The sequence below is a fragment of the Podarcis vaucheri genome (assembly GCF_965113315.1).
Source record: "Podarcis vaucheri genome assembly, chromosome: 3".
NCBI lineage: Eukaryota > Metazoa > Chordata > Lepidosauria > Squamata > Lacertidae > Podarcis > Podarcis vaucheri.
Window position 1 is genome coordinate 71,811,827 of NC_138761.1, and position 20,577 is coordinate 71,832,403.

The following is a 20,577-nucleotide window of genomic DNA, read 5'->3' on the forward strand; positions in this document are numbered from 1 at the left end:
GATAACACTTCTTGTTTGCCTGGATGGTAAGTAGAGAGGGGTATCTGGCTGTATGGAGTCCATTATAGTTTCCAATTCCTCTCAATCATAAATTCTCTTAGATCTATTTGCAGTGCTAAAATGTGATTAGTGACATGACATTTTGGGCAGAGCGATGGTGCAACTGAAGCTAGTGGCCACAGGATTTCACTTTAGTTTTTATTAAAGAGAAAAGCAAATAGCCACTGTCCTTTGAAAAAAAATCACCTGAATACTGACAAGATTTACTTAAATTCTCCTGGCAATATACGGTACATGGGGAATTTGAAAGTAATATCAGATGTATTTGTTCAAACCTTGTATATCATGTGTTGTCATTTAAAAATTGATTGTATGAACAGGCCTGGGAAAACATCTATTTGTTTTAATTCATGTCTTTAAAGCACTTAGAGCACTTTATTTACAACTTATCATAAACATTTTTTAAAATTTATTTTCATGTTGGCAGATGATTGGAAAGTCACCCGTCAAAGACTTGTTGAAATATATGCCCTTTATTGTACACAGTGTTGGTCTATTATAGAAGTGTAATAATAAAATATTTATTGTGAAATAGGAGAGGAAACAATTTATCCATTTAATAAAAGATAGCATAGGGAAATTATTTCTAGGAACACTGATGATTGCAAAGTTGCACAGTTAAAGAGTTTCATAAGATAAAACTGCATTTACTCCAAACCATCCCCCCTACCCAAGATTGGTTAAAAATTGATCTTTGATCCTGCAAATGCTGGATTAAAAGTCTAAATGATTAGTCTGCAGCCTCTACATTTTAGAAAGGGCTTCAATTAACCTCACAGAGAGAGGCACAAGATTCCTAATTAAACTGGCAGCAATCTTCATAAAAGCAATGCAGTCCCATGAAGCATTAAGATATTTTATTAATACATCCATGTTGGGTTTGTATTCCCCCCCCCCAAAATGCTGCCAGATGCATTTGTAAGACAGGTTCACCCATCATGTTGTAACAACTATTTATATGTATGTTGGCACCAGCTCTGCTGCTGCATGCAATTGCTGTTGAATGTTTTCCAGAAGCCCTTTAATTTTCCAGAAGCTCTTGTAAGAAAGGGGTGGGTGGGTTTCAGACAAAATAATGCCTTGCGAGAGTAGATTGCATTCCATACTGACTGTCCAATGGATATTTAGCTAGAGACATGACCAGAACAACACTCTCCTTCTTGTGTTACCCATTAACTGGTATTTAGACTGCCTCTGACACTGGAGCCAATGGTGCCATCACAACTAGTTGCCATGAATATCTGTATCTGTTTAATCCCCCTTTAAAGCTGTCCAAGTGATTGGTGCTCACTGCATTGTGTAGCAAATTTCCCAGTTTAATTAACTGTGTTGTGTGAAGAACTAATTCCTTTTGTCTGTGCTGAATCTCTATTCACTTTTATTGGTTGATCCCAGGTTCTAGTATGATGTAGAAGGGAGGAAACAATTTCCCCCTACCAATCTTCTCCACACTTTCCCATCATTTTATATACCTCCATCATGTCCCCTCCCTTAATCACCTTTTCCTACTGAACTATAAAGCCCCAAATGTTAAAACCTTTCCCCATAACGGCGTTTTTCTAGCCCCCTGATCATTTTGGTTGCCTTTTTCTGCTTTACAATATTCTTTTTGAGGGGTGGGGACAAGAAGTGTTCAGTTTTCTGAGTGTGGTTGCACCGTAAATTTGCATGAAGTCAAATAGGCACTTTTATTTTCTGTTGTTATTGGCACTTTCATTTTCTATTGATTGCCAGCATTGAGTTTAGTATAGTATTGCATTTTCCCTTCTATAGCTGCACTACTTTTATAAGTCCTTTTCAAGTCTTAACTCCGTCTGGCAAGTTTACTGCATGATAGGTGCATCAGAACCTTGTGTTTTGCCCCTTTGCTGATAAGGTCAATAATTCTAAGTAATAAACATGTTCTATTCCAAGGTATAATGAGCTTCAACAATGTAGCTCGGAAGAGGCGAATCATTATTGCTTGGGTTTGTACCTAGAGGGATTGATCTGATGCAGGCAACTTAAGATGTTGGAAATTATTGCACTGTTTCTAATCATGGTTACATTTCTAGTATCCGGGAGCAGCAGTTAAACCAATAAAACATTGTGACTACCATTTCAGTCATAAAATGACCAATAGCCTTTATGATGGGCAAAATAACCCGCTATCTACAGTTATTAGAGTTATTATTTTTGTATTAAAGCCAGGGAAAATTACAAAACCTGTGTTCTCCTTTGTCATTTCACTTGCATGAATTCCTTACTTGAATTTGCACTGATGTACATCGTACTTTGCAAAGCGAAAGGCAGCAGCGCTCGTCATTTACACAAGACTGCAAGGCAGACAAGGATGGCCCTTAATAACAGGGGCTAATTTTCTTTTGTTGCTGTTCTCATTTCAGGTTCAATGGATCCAAAAGACTTCCTCAGGGAAGCACAGATAATGAAGAATCTGAGACACCCAAAGCTCATACAGCTCTATGCTGTTTGCACTTTAGAGGATCCAATTTATATTATTACAGAACTGATGAGACATGGAAGTCTGCTAGAATACCTCCAGAGTGAGTAGGAAACATTTCATTTAGCAATACTGTGTACTGCTTGTAGTATAGCAAATGCGCTAATAAAAAAGAGAAGGAAAAGAGTTGAGCAGCTCAATAAACTCTGACTGGCTGTAGAGATTGGTGGGGAATCTACAAAATGGCCAGGTGGTCTTTTTCTATGTTTAGATAGACTATTTACATTTTTAAATATATCTTTTTTTCTTCACAGTTCTTACATTTGAAACAATAAAAGAACTTTTATTCCAAAACATTTGGAATAAATCAAATTGTCCCTTTCTCTTACCCATCCATCCCTTTTTGGAGGGAATATTTTTTCATATGTGTTGGGCATGTGAAAAGTTTATGGCATTGCCCTGTATACCTGAAGGAGCATCTCCACCCCCCTTGTTCAGCGCTGAGGTCCAGCGCCGAGGGCCTTCTGTCGGTTCCCTCACTGCGAGAAGTGAGGTTACAGGGAACCGGGCAGAGGGCCTTCTCGGGCAGTGGCCCCCACCCTGTGGAACACCCTCCTACCAGGTGTCAAAGGAAAAAACAACTACCAGACTTTTAGAAGACATCTGAAGGCAGCCCTGTTTAGGGAAGTTTTTAATAACTGTAGGAGTATTGTATTTTAATATTTTGTTGGAAGCCACCCAGAGTGGCTGGGGAAACCCAGCCAGATGGGCGGGGTATAAATATATTATTATTATTATTATTATTATTATTATTATTATTATTATTATTATTGTTGTTGTTGTTGTTGTTGTTGTTGTTGTTGTTGTTGTTGTTATTAAGGATACTGGGAAATGATTTATAATGAGATGAAAAAATGTTTAAAACAACCTTCCCAAAAAGACCAGAAGCATTTTTGTTAGGAATGGTGCAGTCAGAAGTTCCCAAGTGTTAGATAAACATAAATGTACGCAACAATGGTGGTTTACATTCTGTTAGCCCAAAAATGAAAAGTGAGAGAGGTCCCGAGTAAGGTTGGCAACTTAAGCTGATAGAATAGAATATGCAGAACTAGTAGGTTTAACTAAGACTAAGAGAGCAAGAAAAATATATATTTAAAGAGGAATGGATTTTTTTTGCTGAATATAACTACAGATTTGAAAACACATTAAGATAGATTCAACAGTTTAATAACTAATTGAATGATGTAAAATTGGAAAACTGACAAAAATGGACATTGTAAAATATGCAGGCATAATAGGTAAACAAAATGAACCAGGGAAGGGGAAGAGAAGTCATGGAATATATGTTATTTTGAGATGTTAAACGAAAACTTAATAAAAAATATTTTTAAAAACCAAATAGGGTTAAAAGAGAAGAGTGAAAGAGAGAACAGAAAAGCAAAATCATTACACACACACACACACACACACACACACACACACACACACATATATATATATGGATGCGGGTGACGCTGTGGGTTAAACCACAGAGCCTAGGACTTGCTGATCAGAAGGTCGGCGGTTCGAATCCCTGCGATGGGGTGAGCCTCCGTTGCTCAGTCCCAGCTCCTGCCCACCTAGCAGTTCGAAAGCATGTCAAAGTGCAAGTAGATAAATAGGTACCGCTCTGGCGGGAAGGTAAACGGTGTTTCCGTGCGCTGCTCTGGTTCGCCAGAAGCAGCTTAGTCATGCTGGCCACATGACCCGGAAGCTGTATGCCGGCTCCCTCGGCCAGTAAAGTGAGATGAGCGCTGCAACCCCAGAGTCGGCCACGACTGGACCTAATGGTTAGGGGTCCCCCCCTCTCTCTATATATATATGGTCTGATGTCAAAATTCTTCATTAGCTGCTGCCAGGTAAACATGTTCCACATTCCTTCTCAATCACCAAAGAACCCTGTCAAAAACCTCCAAGCTTCTCCCGATGTTCTGCTTTCATTTGGGTCACTCTTTCATTGGCTGCAGGGGTCAAAGACAAGTGATCTGTAGCCGGTTTTGTTCCATCTTCACAAGATCCATCCCTTGGCCATCTGCACTGCCCTTTGAACCCAAGCTGCTTGAGTCTTACTTAATCCCTGCATCTGAGGAGTGTAGCTTACAAATACAGGGGTGGATTTTGAATATTGCATTAGGTTCAGGAGCCTGCAGATGTGAGCCCAAACTACACTGCTGAATGGTGCTGGAGCTCTACATCCCCAAAGCTTACCTTTGCAAGCAAGAACTGCTCTTATTTCTTTTGCAAGCAGCATAACTTCACTGAGATTGCTGGAACGTGTTGTGAGGATGATATTGCATATTTGTTTGCTTTTTCTTTCCGGTACATGGCTATCCCATCACAGATGGTCTGTAAAATGCATGCAGGTTTAAGTACTGATTAATTGACTACTTTTCCTTAACATGTAGCAGATTTAAAATGGATTAACAGGAAATGAGCTGTGGGGTAGTTTTCAAAGGCAAGTGTAATGACCGATTTGGACTTTTCATTTTATTTCTTATCCACATTTCTGTTTTCTGTTTATATATATTCTATCCCCACATATATTCTATCCCGCTCCGGCAGGACGGTAAATGGCGTTTCCGTGTGCTGCTCTGGTTCGCCAGAAGCAGCTTAGTCATGCTGGCCACATGACCCGGAAGCTGTACGCTGGCTCCCTCGGCCAATAAAGTGAGATGAGCGCCGCAACCCCAGAGTCGGTCACGACTGGACCTAATAGTCAGGGGTCCCTTTACCTTTACCTATCCCCACAACACCCCTAAGGTAGTTTAGATAAAGAAATTCTAAGAATTAAGCAGGGATTTGAACCCAGATCTTCCTGGTCTTGAGTCCAGTTCTCACATCACTGCTTGCACGATACTTCTGCCTATCACTTGAACGTGCATTTGTGGAAAAAGTTGTTTTCATCACATGGAAAGAGTCATCACATGGAAAGAGGTGATGAGAGTGAAGCCTTTTCTTCATGCTGTGTTTAAAAGGTTTTGGATGGTGCACCCTTGTGAGTCATATTGTTTGAACTGTTTGTCAAACAGTGCTGTGAAAGTATCTGTATTACAGTGTGTTCTTTCCTTGTCACTGAGATAGCATAACTAGCCCCTCCATATGAAGGCTTCCATATCAAAGCATGTAACTTTTAAGCATGCTTGGGCCTTGTCAGCTCATATTTTAGATATCAAGGTCTTCTACGCTTGTCTGTCGTGTCAGACAGGTGTGTTGTCTTCATAAGAACAGAGACGTGTGGTTGCCTTGAAAATTAGAGAGCCATTGTACAAACAAAAGATAAAAACAAAGACAAATAGCCCGAGAATAGATGTGCTCAGGAGCAGTTCTGACACTGTTCTTTCAGAATTTGGATTAGACATAAATAGTAGTCTCTATAAAACATTGCCTTTTAGGACATAAAGTTCATGTGTAGAGAAAATGCATGGGGTGGCAGCAGAGATGAGTGTGCAAGCTCAATCCCCCCCAAAAAACAATTGTTTCCATTGTCCTCCGACATGTGGAGGGTGACTGTGCAAAGTGGAAAGCCTTCTGAGTTTATGGAGGCCCTGCAACCATTTTAGAAGCCTGCTTCTCTAAAATTCAGGGGTAGCCACAAGGACAAAGGAGAGGCCTTGGGGGACCTGTCCTTCACTAGTAATGATGCTCCTAGACATGCTAGTAGCATCTGCAGCTTTCTGTGCCTTCTGAACTGAGCTGAGAAGCAGATAAAAAAAAAAAACTTCACATTTTATGCTCCTTGGGACCTAGTTCTGATTCAGGTATTGTACTATAATGCTTGGCAAGAAATTATACTTCTGCAAATGGCCAGAAGCATAGCTTCATGTACGCTGAGTCCTTTTCTTTGTGAAGTAAGTTCTGGTTATTCCTTCTCTCTTCTGAAATGCAAGTAATGGAGGGAGTTGCTTGGGGATGTGGACATAACTAGCCAGAGAGGGAAGCTAGCAAGTGGGAATGGGGCTTGCAGCATTTCAAACCAGACCGAAAATTCCAGGATCAACTTGAACCAGGTGAAGGAGAAGAAGAAGAAGAAGAAGAATTTGGATTTGATATCCCACTTTATCACTACCCTAAGGAGTCTCAAAGCGGCTAACATTCTCCTTTCCCTTCCTCCCCCACAACAAACACTCTGTGAGGTGAGTGGGGCTGAGAGACTTCAAAGAAGTGTGACTGGCCCAAGGTCACCCAGCAGCTGCATGCGGAGGAGCGGAGACGCGAACCCGGTTCCCCAGATTAGGAGTCTACCGCTCTTAACCACTACACCACACTGGTGACACTTTTTGAATCTGTGGGGCAATTATATTCCATCGTCCCCATTCCAATTTTGTCCCATGTATACTGAAGAAACTCAAGAATTTCCAAAGTATTTTCTCACAAAGACGAACTTTTCATTTACTGTAAGTCTCCACATGTGGATCCATGTGATAACGGAAGTAAAATGCAGCCGTGCTAATTTGCCATCCCATTGTATGACTTTCAGGGAAATCTAACTTTCATGCTCAGAGACGAGTAATGCCGCAGCAGTGCGTGCGCATCCTGAGAGCCCATTTAAAAGCCCAAACCTTTAAATCACATAAGCAATACTATGAAGCAGACAATTTTCTCATGAGATCTGTAGGCTGGGCAGAAAGTAAATACATGAAACATCACTACTTTGTGGATGTGCAAACAGTTATTGATGGAAAAGCTACAGAGGAAAAGTTGCCTCTGCAGTGTGCAGAATGTATAGCAAATAGTAAGTTGCATTTCAAGGTGAAATAAAATTGCCATAAGAAAGACACAATGATAGATATTTCAGATTCTTGTTACAATAGGACAAATACTCTTAATTAGGTAATGGTTGTCAAGGAGAGCCTATGCAGGTTTCTGCTCGCTATGGAGACCTTGCCTTACATAATACGGTGTTTGTAATGTTTCATCTAGACTTGAAGATAAATCTTAACAGTTGTTGAGCAGCACAGTCCTATCCATGCTTATTCACAAGCAAGTATTATTTATTTCATTGGGACAAGGCTTGTGGTTTCCACAAGCGATGTTAAGGTTGTCAGTTTCCTCATTTGGTCTTGCAGTGCGCTACTTGTGCCTGCCAGAGAGAAATGATAGAAAATTGGCATTCTAGGGAATTATTTTTTTTCTTTGTTTGACAGATGTGGCAAGAGAGACTCTAAATGTGTGGGACTAGTGCCTTGAGTGGCTGCCTTTGGGCACATACCTGGGGAAGGATAGTATCTGGGGGGATCTGGGTCAGAGACCTGGAGCCTATGTTTCATTGAGGATGGCATGAGGAACAGCAGGTGGAATATACTTGCTCCTGATGTTATTATATTCCATATGAAATTTTGCATAGCCAATATTATACTGTATATGCTGCACTGTAATTGCAATAGAAAAGTGAGATATATGTATTAAATCTAAAACAAAAGTAGGGTAAATACAATAAAAGCCCAGCATCACATCCATGAGAATTTTACTGTCGTCTTCTCCCTCCTGTGCTAATTTTAGAATGCAAATCTTTTCTCTGTATTTGATGGATAATGGGGGGGAAGTGTTGAAAAGCTTTTCAAAGTAGCAATAATACAATCCTTGACTTTGTTTTCCGAAATCACATTGTCGTCCCTGCTGACTAGCTGTCTCAAGCCTTGTATATACATGACTTGTATATACATATGTACATGCATAACCAGCTTACAATTTATTCACAGATGATGCAGGAGCCAGAATCCGTTTGCCACAACAGGTGGACATGGCTGCTCAGGTTGCCTCAGGAATGGCTTATCTTGAATCTCAGAACTACATTCACCGTGACTTGGCAGCCAGAAATGTCCTTGTCGGTGATCACAACGTTTACAAAGTAGCAGATTTTGGACTTGCACGAGTTTTCAAGGTAGGCTGTAGTACAGTTTCACAATTTACTTCAGTCGCACTTCTTTATCCTGCTCTATGGTTAGTCATGATGCTGTTAATTTGAACTAGGTCTTTGAGAACCCCTGATTTGTTGAATGGTCTATTTGAATGTATTATCTTAATGTTATTTTGTGTTTAAGTGATAGTTTTTTGGGGGGTGTTGTTGTTTTATATTATTTGTTTGTCACTGTATATCTTATATTATTACTTGTGAATCACTCTGTGATTTTTATTTATTTATGAAGAGTAGCCTGTGAATGAAATGATAATAACAGTAACATGGGAGTTCTTTTCTTTTTTTTAAATCTGGGGATAAGCATACTCTTCCTTTGCTCTGTGTTTTTTTAAAAAATTGGTCCTGGAGATCAAGAAAATGAAATAAAGACATGCTGTTTGCAGCAGCACCTGCAGTCTTCATTTAAAAATTGAGAAGCATCCTAATGTGCTCCCAACTCTCAAGCAATAAAAGTCTTAGAAAATGGGTCTCAGGAAGGAAACAGACTAACCTCTGAAAACCTCAATTACAAGTAAACAATTTTCCATTTATTCTCCAATGCCTGTCAGCTTACTTTGCCTAAATTAATTGGTGCCACTCTGAACCAATATATTAATTTAAATCTTTCCCAAGTCTCAAGCAATAAAAGTCTTAGAAAAGAGGTCTCAGGAAGGAAAGAGACTAACCCCTGAAAACCTCAATTACAAGTAAACAATTCTCCATTTATTCTCCGATGCCTGTCAGCTTACTTTGCCTAAATTAATCGGTGCCACTCTGAACCAATATATTAATTTAAATCTCTCACAGTCTGTATTTTTAGTCCTGGAACTGTTTAAGTGATGATTATCAAAGTCAATGGCCCTTTGGTGCCAGCAATTAATCACAAAACAAAGGTTCCTGAATGCATTAGCTCTCGCTGTCGCCTTGTCTTCTCACGGAAGGCCAGACATGAGTCCTGTGCCTCTGGTGCCAGCGGGAGGCTTGTGCTGCTGTCATTGCCAAATTCAGGATTCTCAGTGGTAGGCCCCAATTAATGACGGGCGTTTCAATATTGCATGTATGCTTGGCAAAACAAGGCCTAGGAATGAATGAATGAATGAAAAATTCTGCCTCCTTAGCTCTGGCTGGCAAGGCACATCTTTAAAATCCCATTGATTTTTGACATTGTGGTTAACAATGAATGAACAATCCTGCTATAATTAATATGAGGTTTATAACCTGTACTCTCCATGGAGCCCTAAAAAGGAGACAACAGCTTTTTAAAACAAGGAAAATGCTATTTATTGGGTTCTATCCAACACTCTGTATGCATGGTTCCACAGTGGGGACTCCCCATCACCTTCTGGAATTGGTTTTGAAAGTGCGCAGGTAGCTGGAAGGGGCGGGGGGGGGGGAATCATGGTGTCCATGGAAGTCTGTTGTTCCAGCTTGAATCCTAAGATAAGTTAAGTTCCCCAGAGTGTTTGAGGAAACCTAGCCAGATGTGGGGTATAAATAAAATATTATTATTATTATTATTATTATTATTATTATTATTATTATTATTGAAGTTCATGAGAAGAATGTTATCCATCCCCTCCCCCTGCTTACAGCTGGCTACTCCCCCCCATTCAAAGTCTGTTTTCTTAGAACCCAAGCAACAGGTTTTTTAAAAATATAAATTGCAGACAAGACCAAAAAAGCTTTTACTGTCCCCGTGACCATCCTCACTTACCTCAAGAAGTGCCAGTCATAGGCCTAGTCCCCCTATAGCATATACACCAGTTTGCCAGATTCTCCATCCTTCTATTCATTCCTATTTTCTATCTTGAAGATCTTTTCCATCTCCCATTTGATGGGCACAGCTCCATCCATGCATATTTTTAACCCCTCCATTTTTTTGGCTGTTCCTAGAATTTAAACAATTGCATGGCTGCTAAATACGGCAATTTTTGCCTCAGTATTCCTTCTCCCACATTCTTGTGCCATTTTGATTGCTTACAACCCCATCCCATTTCCCTGTGTCCTTTTCTGAGGAACTGTACAGTAAGTCTTACTCCTTTCGCTATGTGGGGGTAGGAATATATTGTGACTTATGCAACCTTAACACCAGCAGTGGTGATTTCTTTGAGGGAAAGTGCTTCAATTGTAGTTTTTAGGCATCACAAAGAGGCATAAGGAAATTGAAGGATGTCTTTTCATTAGGAAATTGAAGGATGTGTTTGAATCCATTTCAAATTTAAAGCTCCCTTGTCTTCTATGCAAAACAAAATGTATATAGAACCAAACATCCCCCCCAAAAGTACCTGCTACACAGGCAGCTGTTGAAACCATCTAATCCTATAAATTCACTGTTTATATTCTGAAATTGTTGTTGTTGTTGTTTGCATATGATAGCTAGGAAATGAAAATGTGTACGAAGCCAAACATGAAACAAAACTGCCTGTGAAATGGACTGCTCCTGAAGCAATCCGCTCCAATAAATTTAGCATCAAATCTGATGTCTGGTCATTTGGAATACTCCTGTTTGAAATAACCACATACGGAAAGATGCCTTACTCAGGTGAGTGCTTTGTTCAAAAGCAGTAATTGCACAGACCCTTGGTGGGTCTTTCTAGTCCGTCCCCCCACTGAACTGAAGGATCCAGTCTTCCATGATTTTCCTTAGCTGGAACCAATTCAGTTTTCTGTGATTTCTTAGCCAACTGGCTGTGTACCTAGGCTAATCTGCTAGGAAGGAAGGAAGGAAGGAAGGAAGGAAGGAAGGAAGGAAGGAAGGAAGGAAGGAAGGAAGTTAAAGATGCTGATTCTAGGTTCACACAGAGATTAAAAAGAATTAAGTGGAGGCTCCTATAAGAGAATGCATTATAGATCGATGATGTTTGTAGAATCACCACAGAGAATTCTCTGTATGAACTATCACTTTATACATGCTTTAGTTTCTTCATCATCACCATCATCATTATCATTTATTATTGAAAACCACTCTATTATTTTGAAAACCATTCTGTTTTAGGTTTGACAGGTGTTCAAGTACTCCAGAAACTGGATCAAGGGTACAGAATCCCTCAACCAGAAAACTGTCCCCAAGAGCTGTATAACATCATGCTGCAATGCTGGAATGTTGAGCCCAAAGAACGACCCACCTTTGAAACGTTGCATTGGAAACTGGAAGATTATTATGACATGGATTCTACATCCTATGCAGATGCAAGTGCTTTCATAAAATGAATGGCACAATCTTGCTGCTGGTCATTTAAGTGAGGATGACACCCCCCAACTGTGTTCCTTTAGCAAATATGTTCCTTCTACATTATAATGTCAAATTGTAGAACATTTATTCATACACACACACACACACACAATGGACCAAGGTGTGTGCAATATATACGCCTAACATCACCACAGTCTGTTTCTTCCATTGCCAATGAGAGCAATTCGGTTGTTAGGCTGCCAAGCCATCAAGCTATGTAAAGCTGCTATCTCTCTGTAGCTTTTCCAAAGTAACTTCGGGAGCATTCTAACCTCAAAGTAGATGAATGGAGAGGTTAAAATAGTGATGAATAGTAAGGAATGAGTTCTTATTAAAACCTGTGACAATACGCCAAGATCTTGATGGCATCAGCTTGTCTTAATAGATTAAGCAAACTGAAAGGCAGGATTTCTTAAAATAACTTTTTGCTGTACAATGAAGTTTCTTCTTCTATTTATTATTTAAACAGGAGATAGCAAAAAGCAACAACAACACAAATCATAAACAGATAGCTTCTGCACAATAGGCAATAAAACACTGCACTTTTTATGTATAGAATTTGTTATTTGTTACTCTTCAGATTCCACTGCTTATCTGCTAAATCCCATCAATCAGTGATTATGAAGGAATGTGATTGCTGTTTTGCACAGCAGGACCTGTGCATCAAGATGTTTTCCTTTTTCTCCTCTGAACATCCCGTGGCTACAATTTTGGTAATGTTGCCTTGAGCGTCTTCGTTGTACATGGAATAAATGTATGTTCGCTTGAGGGGGGGGGAACTAACAGGACATAGAAAATATAAACATTTGTCAGAAATAAAGTGATTCTTGAAAGAAGGTCTGCGTTACGGTACGTTGATGAGCCAAAGATCATAAATGTATGTTTTCCTGTGAATTGCTTTTGTAATACATGTGAACCCAGCACATGCCACTGCAGTACACCCTTTATTTGTTTTAGGGCTTCATTCATTCATTCATTTTTGCATTTCTTCCAAGCAGTGCATTGAAATACTACGGAAGAGGTCCAATTGAACCCACTGATTATTTTGCTTTTATCTTCTCCATAGAACACTATCCCTGTGTGGGCTTGCTGTGGACACCAGCAATACAACAGATCTGTTGGTGTTTGCACCAGGGTTGAGTGGCTGGGCCCTTCATCCAAGGCTCATATTTTATGCAGTGGCTATGGATAAAATAGACTGTATTTGTGGGAATATGGTAGCGCTCGAGTGCAAAACTGATAGTGACATCTGTTTTGTCTTGCCGTGGATGCTATTTGTTTAGAATGGTTGCCTATAAAATGTCTCTCTGTGTGTATGAATGATGTGCTTACTTTTTAAAGAAAGGAAATAATTTAAAATTGTTTATTGTTTACATCTTTGGGTGTTATTTTGGGGTGGATTGTTTCTATATGCATATGCTGCAGTTGACTCCAAGGGATCCTCACACAACAGGGTTGATGTTGCCAGCCTTCATGCAACGTTTGCAGACATTTTTGTAACACCGACGTGGTCTGCCAATGGGCCTGATGCCTGAAGCCAGCTCCCTGTAGAGCACATCCTTGGGGATCCTGCAATCTTCTGTTGTATGTACACGACCAAACCTGCATAGACGTCGCCCAGAGAAGAATGGGAAGATGCTGGAAATGTGGACTTGGGAGAGGACATCTTTGTTTGAGACTCTGTCCAGCATGTGATGCCCAAAATCTTCCTGATACAGTGCATCCTAGTGGGTGTCAGTTGCCTATGACTCAATTCCCTAAAGCAGTGTGCTCAGCATAAAAGCCTGGCAGAACTTTACTTGGTATTGGACTTCAGCAGCACATTCTCCCATACCCTTTTGGAGAGGTGAGCCATTGCTGTAGCTGCCTTGCCAATACGCTTGTCCAGCTCAGCATTGATGGAAAGGTTGCTGGTTATGGTGGAGCCCAGGTAGACTAAATTGTGTACCACTTCAAGAGTGTGGTCACCAGTGCTGATGTGTTGGTGATGCTCTGACCCAGGATGTTGGTCTGCATCAGGCTGTTGGGGCCGGACTCCATGCAGGCTTGGGCAAAACAGTTGATGAATCTCTGTAGAGCTTCCTCAGAGTGTACTGTCAAGGCTGTATCATGTGCAAACAACATCTCTCAGATCAGAACCCACTACCCCTTTGTCTTGGCATAGAGATGTCTATGACAAACAGTTCTTTTAATATGTTGTATCCTTTCCCCCCCTGTGGCACTTGTCGTTCTCTAATCTCCTGTTGAGATATCAAAAGCTGATAAATGATGCTTTATGTTAGAAAGTTTTTATCCTTACAACAGCAAAGGATCTTTTGGTTTTAAAAAAAGGAAAAGTAAGAAAACAGCACCATTCCTTTATAACATTGAGGCTACTAATCTAAGGATGATGAGTCATCTGGCCAGTAAGGGTTAATATTTGAAGCACATGGTCAAGAAAACACAGCACTAGAAATTGCTTCCTAGGGGAGGTTTAGAAGTGGGGACTTTTGAATTTTATAGTCCAACAAAAATATAATAGTATAGGTTTTGATGAACGGAAATAACAGATGAAATAACATAAAGGTGCAATCTAGCAAAAGCAATGCACTGAAAGCAATGGAATGGGATTTAGTCAGAAGTAATTTCTGTCCCACTCATTTTGGTGTGAGAATCATGACTATATTTCAAGGGACTGTGCCCAGATCATTGAAACAATTGGGGCAATGCATTAGTGAGGGTAAAGTGTGCTTAAAAATGCATATATTGGTGAAGATAACATACATAAATGCATTAATCATGGGAAAAGGCCTTGCAAAAATGTATGTATATTGGGCAAATTTACATACAAAAATGTGTATATTTGAAGAAATGCTGATGAGGACTATAAAAAATCACTGTTCGTGTTCGTGTTGTGTGAGAACCGCATTTAAGACTGGAAAAAGGAGAATCTGAGAGACACAGAAAATGATAGTTTTGCCTATACCCAGTTACTGAGCAGTATCCATGGGGGTGGCTGAAGTCAAATATGTGGATATATTTTAACAGATCCTGCAAAGTGTAGCTCAAAATCCTGAACAATGGCAGGGATCACTTATTTTGCCTTTCCCATGGCATATTCCTTAAACAAACGTAAACATAGCCTGAAGTGTTATTTAAGTCCTATTAACAATTCTGAAACTCCCCAGCAGGTGGAGGTACAGATTGCTGCCTCAGTTCATCTTCAAAGATTACTGAACAATCCAAGCAGGCCTGGTTCATTTAGGCACCGTACTGATATGTTTGCTCACTTATAATCTCAAATCTGGCAACTGCAGAAGGTGTAACTACTACTTCATGAACAGCATAAAGACTTTATGTTTGCACCACCAAAATTAACCGTTAAGGAAAGTGAGTACCTACCAAACGCATTCTAAAACCATCCAGGAAATCAAGGAATTTTCCCACACAAAAACCAACATAACAGATCCAGAAAGAGAAGCAGCCCTGCATGCACGCAGAGAGCAGAGGTGACTGCAAGGGAGCACAAGAAGGGCTTACTAGAAGATTCAAGGCTGTTACTCCCATTTCATATGTTCCTTGTGCTTATGAGCATCCCAAACTCTCTGTCTTGGCTCCCATCCAGACCACGCCGAAAGAGTTTCTTACTTGACAGTTGCTATTGCTCATAGCTGCTGTGCTGAGACCAGATGACAGGAGGAGTGATGCTAACCAGGCTAAAAGCAGTAGCCCAAGTTTAAGGAGTTCAAGATCAGGGCAAAGAGAAAAGAACTGCAAGGAAACAATGGAGTTGTCCCAACAAGTTGGCACAATAACCCATCAAGCTTTTAAAGACAGGGCAAGGCTAGCTTACTTGCAAGAGAGCCAGCATGGTGTAGTGGTTAAGAGTGGTTGACTCATAATCTGGTGAACTGGGCTTGCTTCCCCACTCCTCCACATGCAGCTGCTGGGTGACCTTGAGCTAGTCACACTTCTCTGAAGACTCTCAGCCTCACTCACCTCACAGACTGTTTGTTGTGGGGGAGGAAGGGAAAGGAGAATGTTAGCCGCTTTGAGACTCCTTAGGGTAGTGATAAAGCGGGATATCAAATCCAAACTCCTCCTCCTCCTCGTGCCTTATGAGACTGTTGAGTGTGCAGGTTCTTGTGGCATTCGAGAAGATGCCTCTGCTGCCAGTGATAGGCACGGCACTGTGTCCCATTTTTACTCTAGTTCCTCCACCCCTAGCAGTTGGCTGATACCCTTCCCATATTCCATTACTCTGCTCCTTTCACTGGAAGACAAGAGGGGAGATGAGAGTCCTGCTTCACCAGCTGGGGCAGCTATATCCTGGGAAGGGGAATTACCCACTGTTCCCTGATTTCAGCCACTCCCAATCTGTGGGATAACCAACCTCATATCACCAACATGCTTAAGTCTAATTAACACATGAAGGACCTCAAGGGTCATCTAGTCCAATCCTGTCAATGCAGGAATCTCAACTAAAGCATTTGTGACAGATGGCCATCCAACCTCTGCTTAAAAACCTTCAAGGAAGGAGAGTCCACCACATTCTGAGAGAGTCCATTCCATTGTTGAACAGCTCTCACTGCCAGAGTTCTTCCTGATGTTTCGTCGGAATCTCTTTTCTTGTAACTTGCAGCCATTGGTTTGGAGCCTTTCCTCCAGAGCAAGAGAAAACAAGCTTGCTCCATCATCCACAAAACAGTTGTTTAGATATTTGAAGCCAAGTTTAACTGCCTGTGCAACTTTTTCTGAATGCTGTATGGAAAAGCACATGAACCTGACCTTTGGAGAGTTTGTAAGTAAACCATTCTAACTTACCAGACATATGGTCTTTATCTATACTAAGGGAAGCGGAAAGTTTTGAAACCCACAAGGGCACATTTGAAACGTCTAACAACCTATATTTCCACACTTTACTTTACTTTGCTGCATGTTTTGTGATTTAAAATTTCTGTTAGGGTTATTTCACCGAAGCTCAGAAATTGGAACTCTGCATACAGGGAATTCTCTTTTCTATATGCCCTTTCCCCCTTGAACCAACACTACCATCTTCTACCCCCCACCCCTTGTTTGTCTCAGCCAGCCACTCAAATCCTAAGCCTGGTGACACTTCATGACACTCTAAGGAAACCTACAGAATGCTTGATTTGCAGTCCTAACTTTGTTGTATCTCTCACACCTGTGTATTAATTGTAACATTAATATCAGAAAAAAGGAATCTATTTTATTTTATAATCTGTGACCCACCTTGGGGGAGATACAGTGCTTTTCCCCCAGGGGTACCTAAGGGTACACAGTACTGGCAAACCCTCCCCCCCCCCAATTAAAAAAGTGTGGCACTTACTGTAACAATTTCCTGGTGAGCACCAGCACCATTTTTCCTTAAAAAAGAAAAAAAGGCACTGGGGGGAGATATCATTTAGGACAAAAGCTGGCATGGGAAAGCATTATAATATATTATAGCTTGCACTGGATGTTCATTCGCACCTGCTTCCTTGTACTCCTGATTCCCAGGGCTGTCTGAGGCAAAGGACAAGACACCAGTTCCATATATATAAGCCAATTAGACCACAGGGCAGTATTCTTTATGATACCTGAGGCCAGCAGGCTCGCTTAGGAGGTGCAGGGCAGCCATCTGGCACAGACTCTTCTATCATCCAACATCTCACCACCACTTCCTGCCCACCAGCATCTGCCACCTGAGGCAGCTGCCTTACTCTGTCTAATGGTAGGGCCAGACCTGCTGAGTCACAATGGAATTGATGTAGGAGGGAAAGCACATTCTCATTCAAGTCGCCGTGCTAATCAGGGCTGCTGAATTTTATATCAGTTTTCTTACAAATGGGAAATGAGAACCCTATTCTTTAGTAATCTATTGCATCATGGAATGTACCCAAAGGGCACAGCTGATTTTTTAAAAAAACATTTTTTTGGAAGGTATACATTGTTTATTTCCTGAATCCCTTTTTGGTTTCATAATAGGTGTCAGGCTTTTTTTTACCATTAAATTTTTAATGTACTTTTCAGCACTGTAATTTAAATACAGTACAAGCTTCAAATATTGATTTTGAGTTAACTTATGTCTGATATTTAAATCATAATGATAGTATTTCCTAAAGCAAAGCACTGCTGACCTCCATACTTTATTGTCTTTTATATTTTATGAGTAAAATTAAACTGCTGTCCCAGAATGAAGGTGCATCGTTATATGCCCTGATTATCAATGCATTTCAACCAACATGAAAAAGTACCGGATTTTTTTCTTCAACTCTCTAGTGAATTTTTTCTTTAATAAATTAAGAAAAGTTATCCACTTCCCATTCTAAAATATTTTGGTTCATGTATGGTGAAATGCTATGGAATTTAGCTTAGAATTAAGTTCCACTATGTTGAGTATGGTTTATTCTCAGGTATGTATGTTTAGGATTACAGCTTTAGGAAAGAGATTTCGTCTGGAATAGTCAGCTAGGACTGGGCAAAAGTCCCCACTCTCCATCTCCACTGGGTCTTGTTCACTATGAAATGGGGAGGGTTGAATATTGGAGAACTTTGGAGTGGGAAGGGATGAAAGTCTGAGGATTTGGGGGTTGAGCAACTTACTGATACGGGTTATAAGGCAGTCAAGCAATGTTATTTTCTTTTCTACCTTGCTTTAAAAAGCCAATGTATGGACTATTCCAAGCTTGGTAAAGTATACTTGGTAGTCCCACTGCCCCCAGGATGCACTTTGAAAACAAAAACCCAAAATGTTTCTGGGCCACTGCTTGGAGTAGAACATGCATGTGCTCCCTGATGTTGTTGGACTACAAATCCTCATGTCCCTGATATTATCCATGCTGGCTGGCACTGATGGAGCCCCCCCCCCCATATGTTCTGCCCCATACATTCGCCCACTCCCAATCTCTGGGAGGGATTCTTTCCGACATAATGATCTCAAACTTGTCAGTAAAGGTTACCAATTGCTTCCCATGCTTTACAAGTGAAGAACACTGATATTCGGAGATTACATGCTCATACAACATGGCGGGGCACAGAAGCAATGTCTGAGCACAAAAGTGAAAGGGACACGTTGATTTAGTTCCAAAATACATATCGTGCCCACCCTTCCAAAGGAGCTCAGGGTAGGAAATGCTTTGTTAGGTTTGCTATTCCGAAAAAGAAGACTAAGAAACGGTTGGGCTGTTAGCTGAAACATCTCCTGCATTACAGGGTGTTGGACTAGATGAACCTCATGTTCCCTTCCAATTCTATGATCTGTGGTCTCCTTTTACATCCTAGGGCAACTTGGTGACATTTCTGAAAGGAGCTGGCTAATTTTCAGGTTCATAAATTACAAAGGTTGTTTTCTGACTGTTGCCTAGCCCAGCAATCCTGGGAATCCATTTTGACTGGACAGCTTGTCACACCAAGAATAAAATACCATTCCTACATTTAGTTCAGCATATTAATCAAAGGAAAACAAAACTGAAATAGTAGGCGTAATTCTGACAACTCCCAACTCCTGCCATATACCTGGGGTCTCAGAGTCTGCTCTGCTTTTTGAAAATGAGTAGCAGGAGCAATCTCTGTGGCAGCTCAGAAGCTTCAACACAGCACAGTGCTGTCCATGCACACAAATTTTTGGTTTTTTCCAGAGTCCAGGTGTTATCGTCATCAAAATGATGTTCCATATTATTTCCCCATTTAATCCAGATCTACTGTTTCTGCAGACAATCCGTCTTTTGATGTGGAGACTGCAAAAAACATGCTTGCAACACCAAGTCCATAATAAACTGACCTCAGGTTGTTTCTTCCCTCAAAGTGTTATAGATTATACCTTCTGATTTTGAAAACTTTCTAACCAAAACATTTTCACAATGTTATTGAGCTGTTCTCTATTATTTTACAGTGAGTGCTGGTCTGCTTGCTCTAGATTAGGATTTTTCCAGAGTATGTAATTTGCCTATTGCAGAATTGCTGCTGCTTGATTTTAACAGCCGGCAATTCTTTTTGAGGAACATTTTTTTTTTTTTTGGTTCATTTTCTAGATGAGGACTTGAAGAAAGGCACAGAAGTGTGCAGGCAAACAAATCACCAGGCTCCTATCTGAATTTCTCTCTTTCCCCATTGCAGCCTAAAGGGGCTTGGAAAAAAGTAGAGCAGAAACACACAGCTGTAAATTATTCAAGTGATTCTGCCATTTCTAGAAGCAGGCAGGATGGTCTGCCCATAAAACATTAAAATGACATTTCCAAGTAGTGACAGGTGGTTTGGGAGAACGCTTATGAATGAACAGAGCAGGGCTTTGTGGGCAGAGAAATGTGTTCAGCTGTAAACAAAGTCATACCCCGTTGCTTATTTCCACACAAACATCCTATTGAATTTTGAATAAGGATGCACGAACATTAATGCACAAAATACTATCTTGTACATAAATTAAAGGAGGTTTGCTCAGTGGAACTCTGAGCTGCAAAATTGGGACAGAGTTTATATTCCATTATCCATGCTTCACCTTCGGAAAGGCAAGCTGTTTGTCCTAGTTCAGAACTGAAACATCCTGAAGAGTATTAAACACTTCTGACTGGAAATATAGAGACTTGGTTCAGTTATAACTGCCCTTGTTTTCCCTAGTGCCAGTTGAAAAGAACAGATGCAAGGAAAGTTAGGACTATTTTTTTTTAACCTCAACAGACAGTGCAGGGTTGCCCAATTCCCTGACCGGATAATCACATTTTTCAAGAGGGCAGCCTCACGGCAATGTCAGGTGCCCTTCCATTTAATGATGTTTGGGCTTTTTAGAACTAAAATATTACATTGGACAGTCTGAAGACAGACTTCCTGTCGAGCAGAAACTCTCACCGGGCAAGCAATATCAATGAAATCTGTTATCTGTCGAGGCTCGTGGAGTTGAAGGCTTAATAGATCTATTCAACTTCATCATAGCAA

The 20,577-nt window shown here is 40.6% G+C and overlaps 1 protein-coding gene across 1 annotated transcript in view; it reads left to right on the forward strand.

The window, feature by feature from the left end:
* FRK (fyn related Src family tyrosine kinase) overlaps nt 1–13,026 on the forward strand; it is a 34,972-nt gene extending 21,946 nt beyond the window's left edge. Inside the window, exons 5-8 of the mRNA XM_082216745.1 lie at nt 2,445–2,603; nt 8,239–8,420; nt 10,812–10,977; nt 11,431–13,026. Coding sequence (XP_082072871.1) covers nt 2,445–2,603; nt 8,239–8,420; nt 10,812–10,977; nt 11,431–11,645 — 722 coding nt within the window. The 3' untranslated portion in view covers nt 11,646–13,026. The remainder of the gene's footprint in view (nt 1–2,444; nt 2,604–8,238; nt 8,421–10,811; nt 10,978–11,430) is intronic.
* Nucleotides 13,027–20,577: the final 7,551 nt, after the last annotated feature.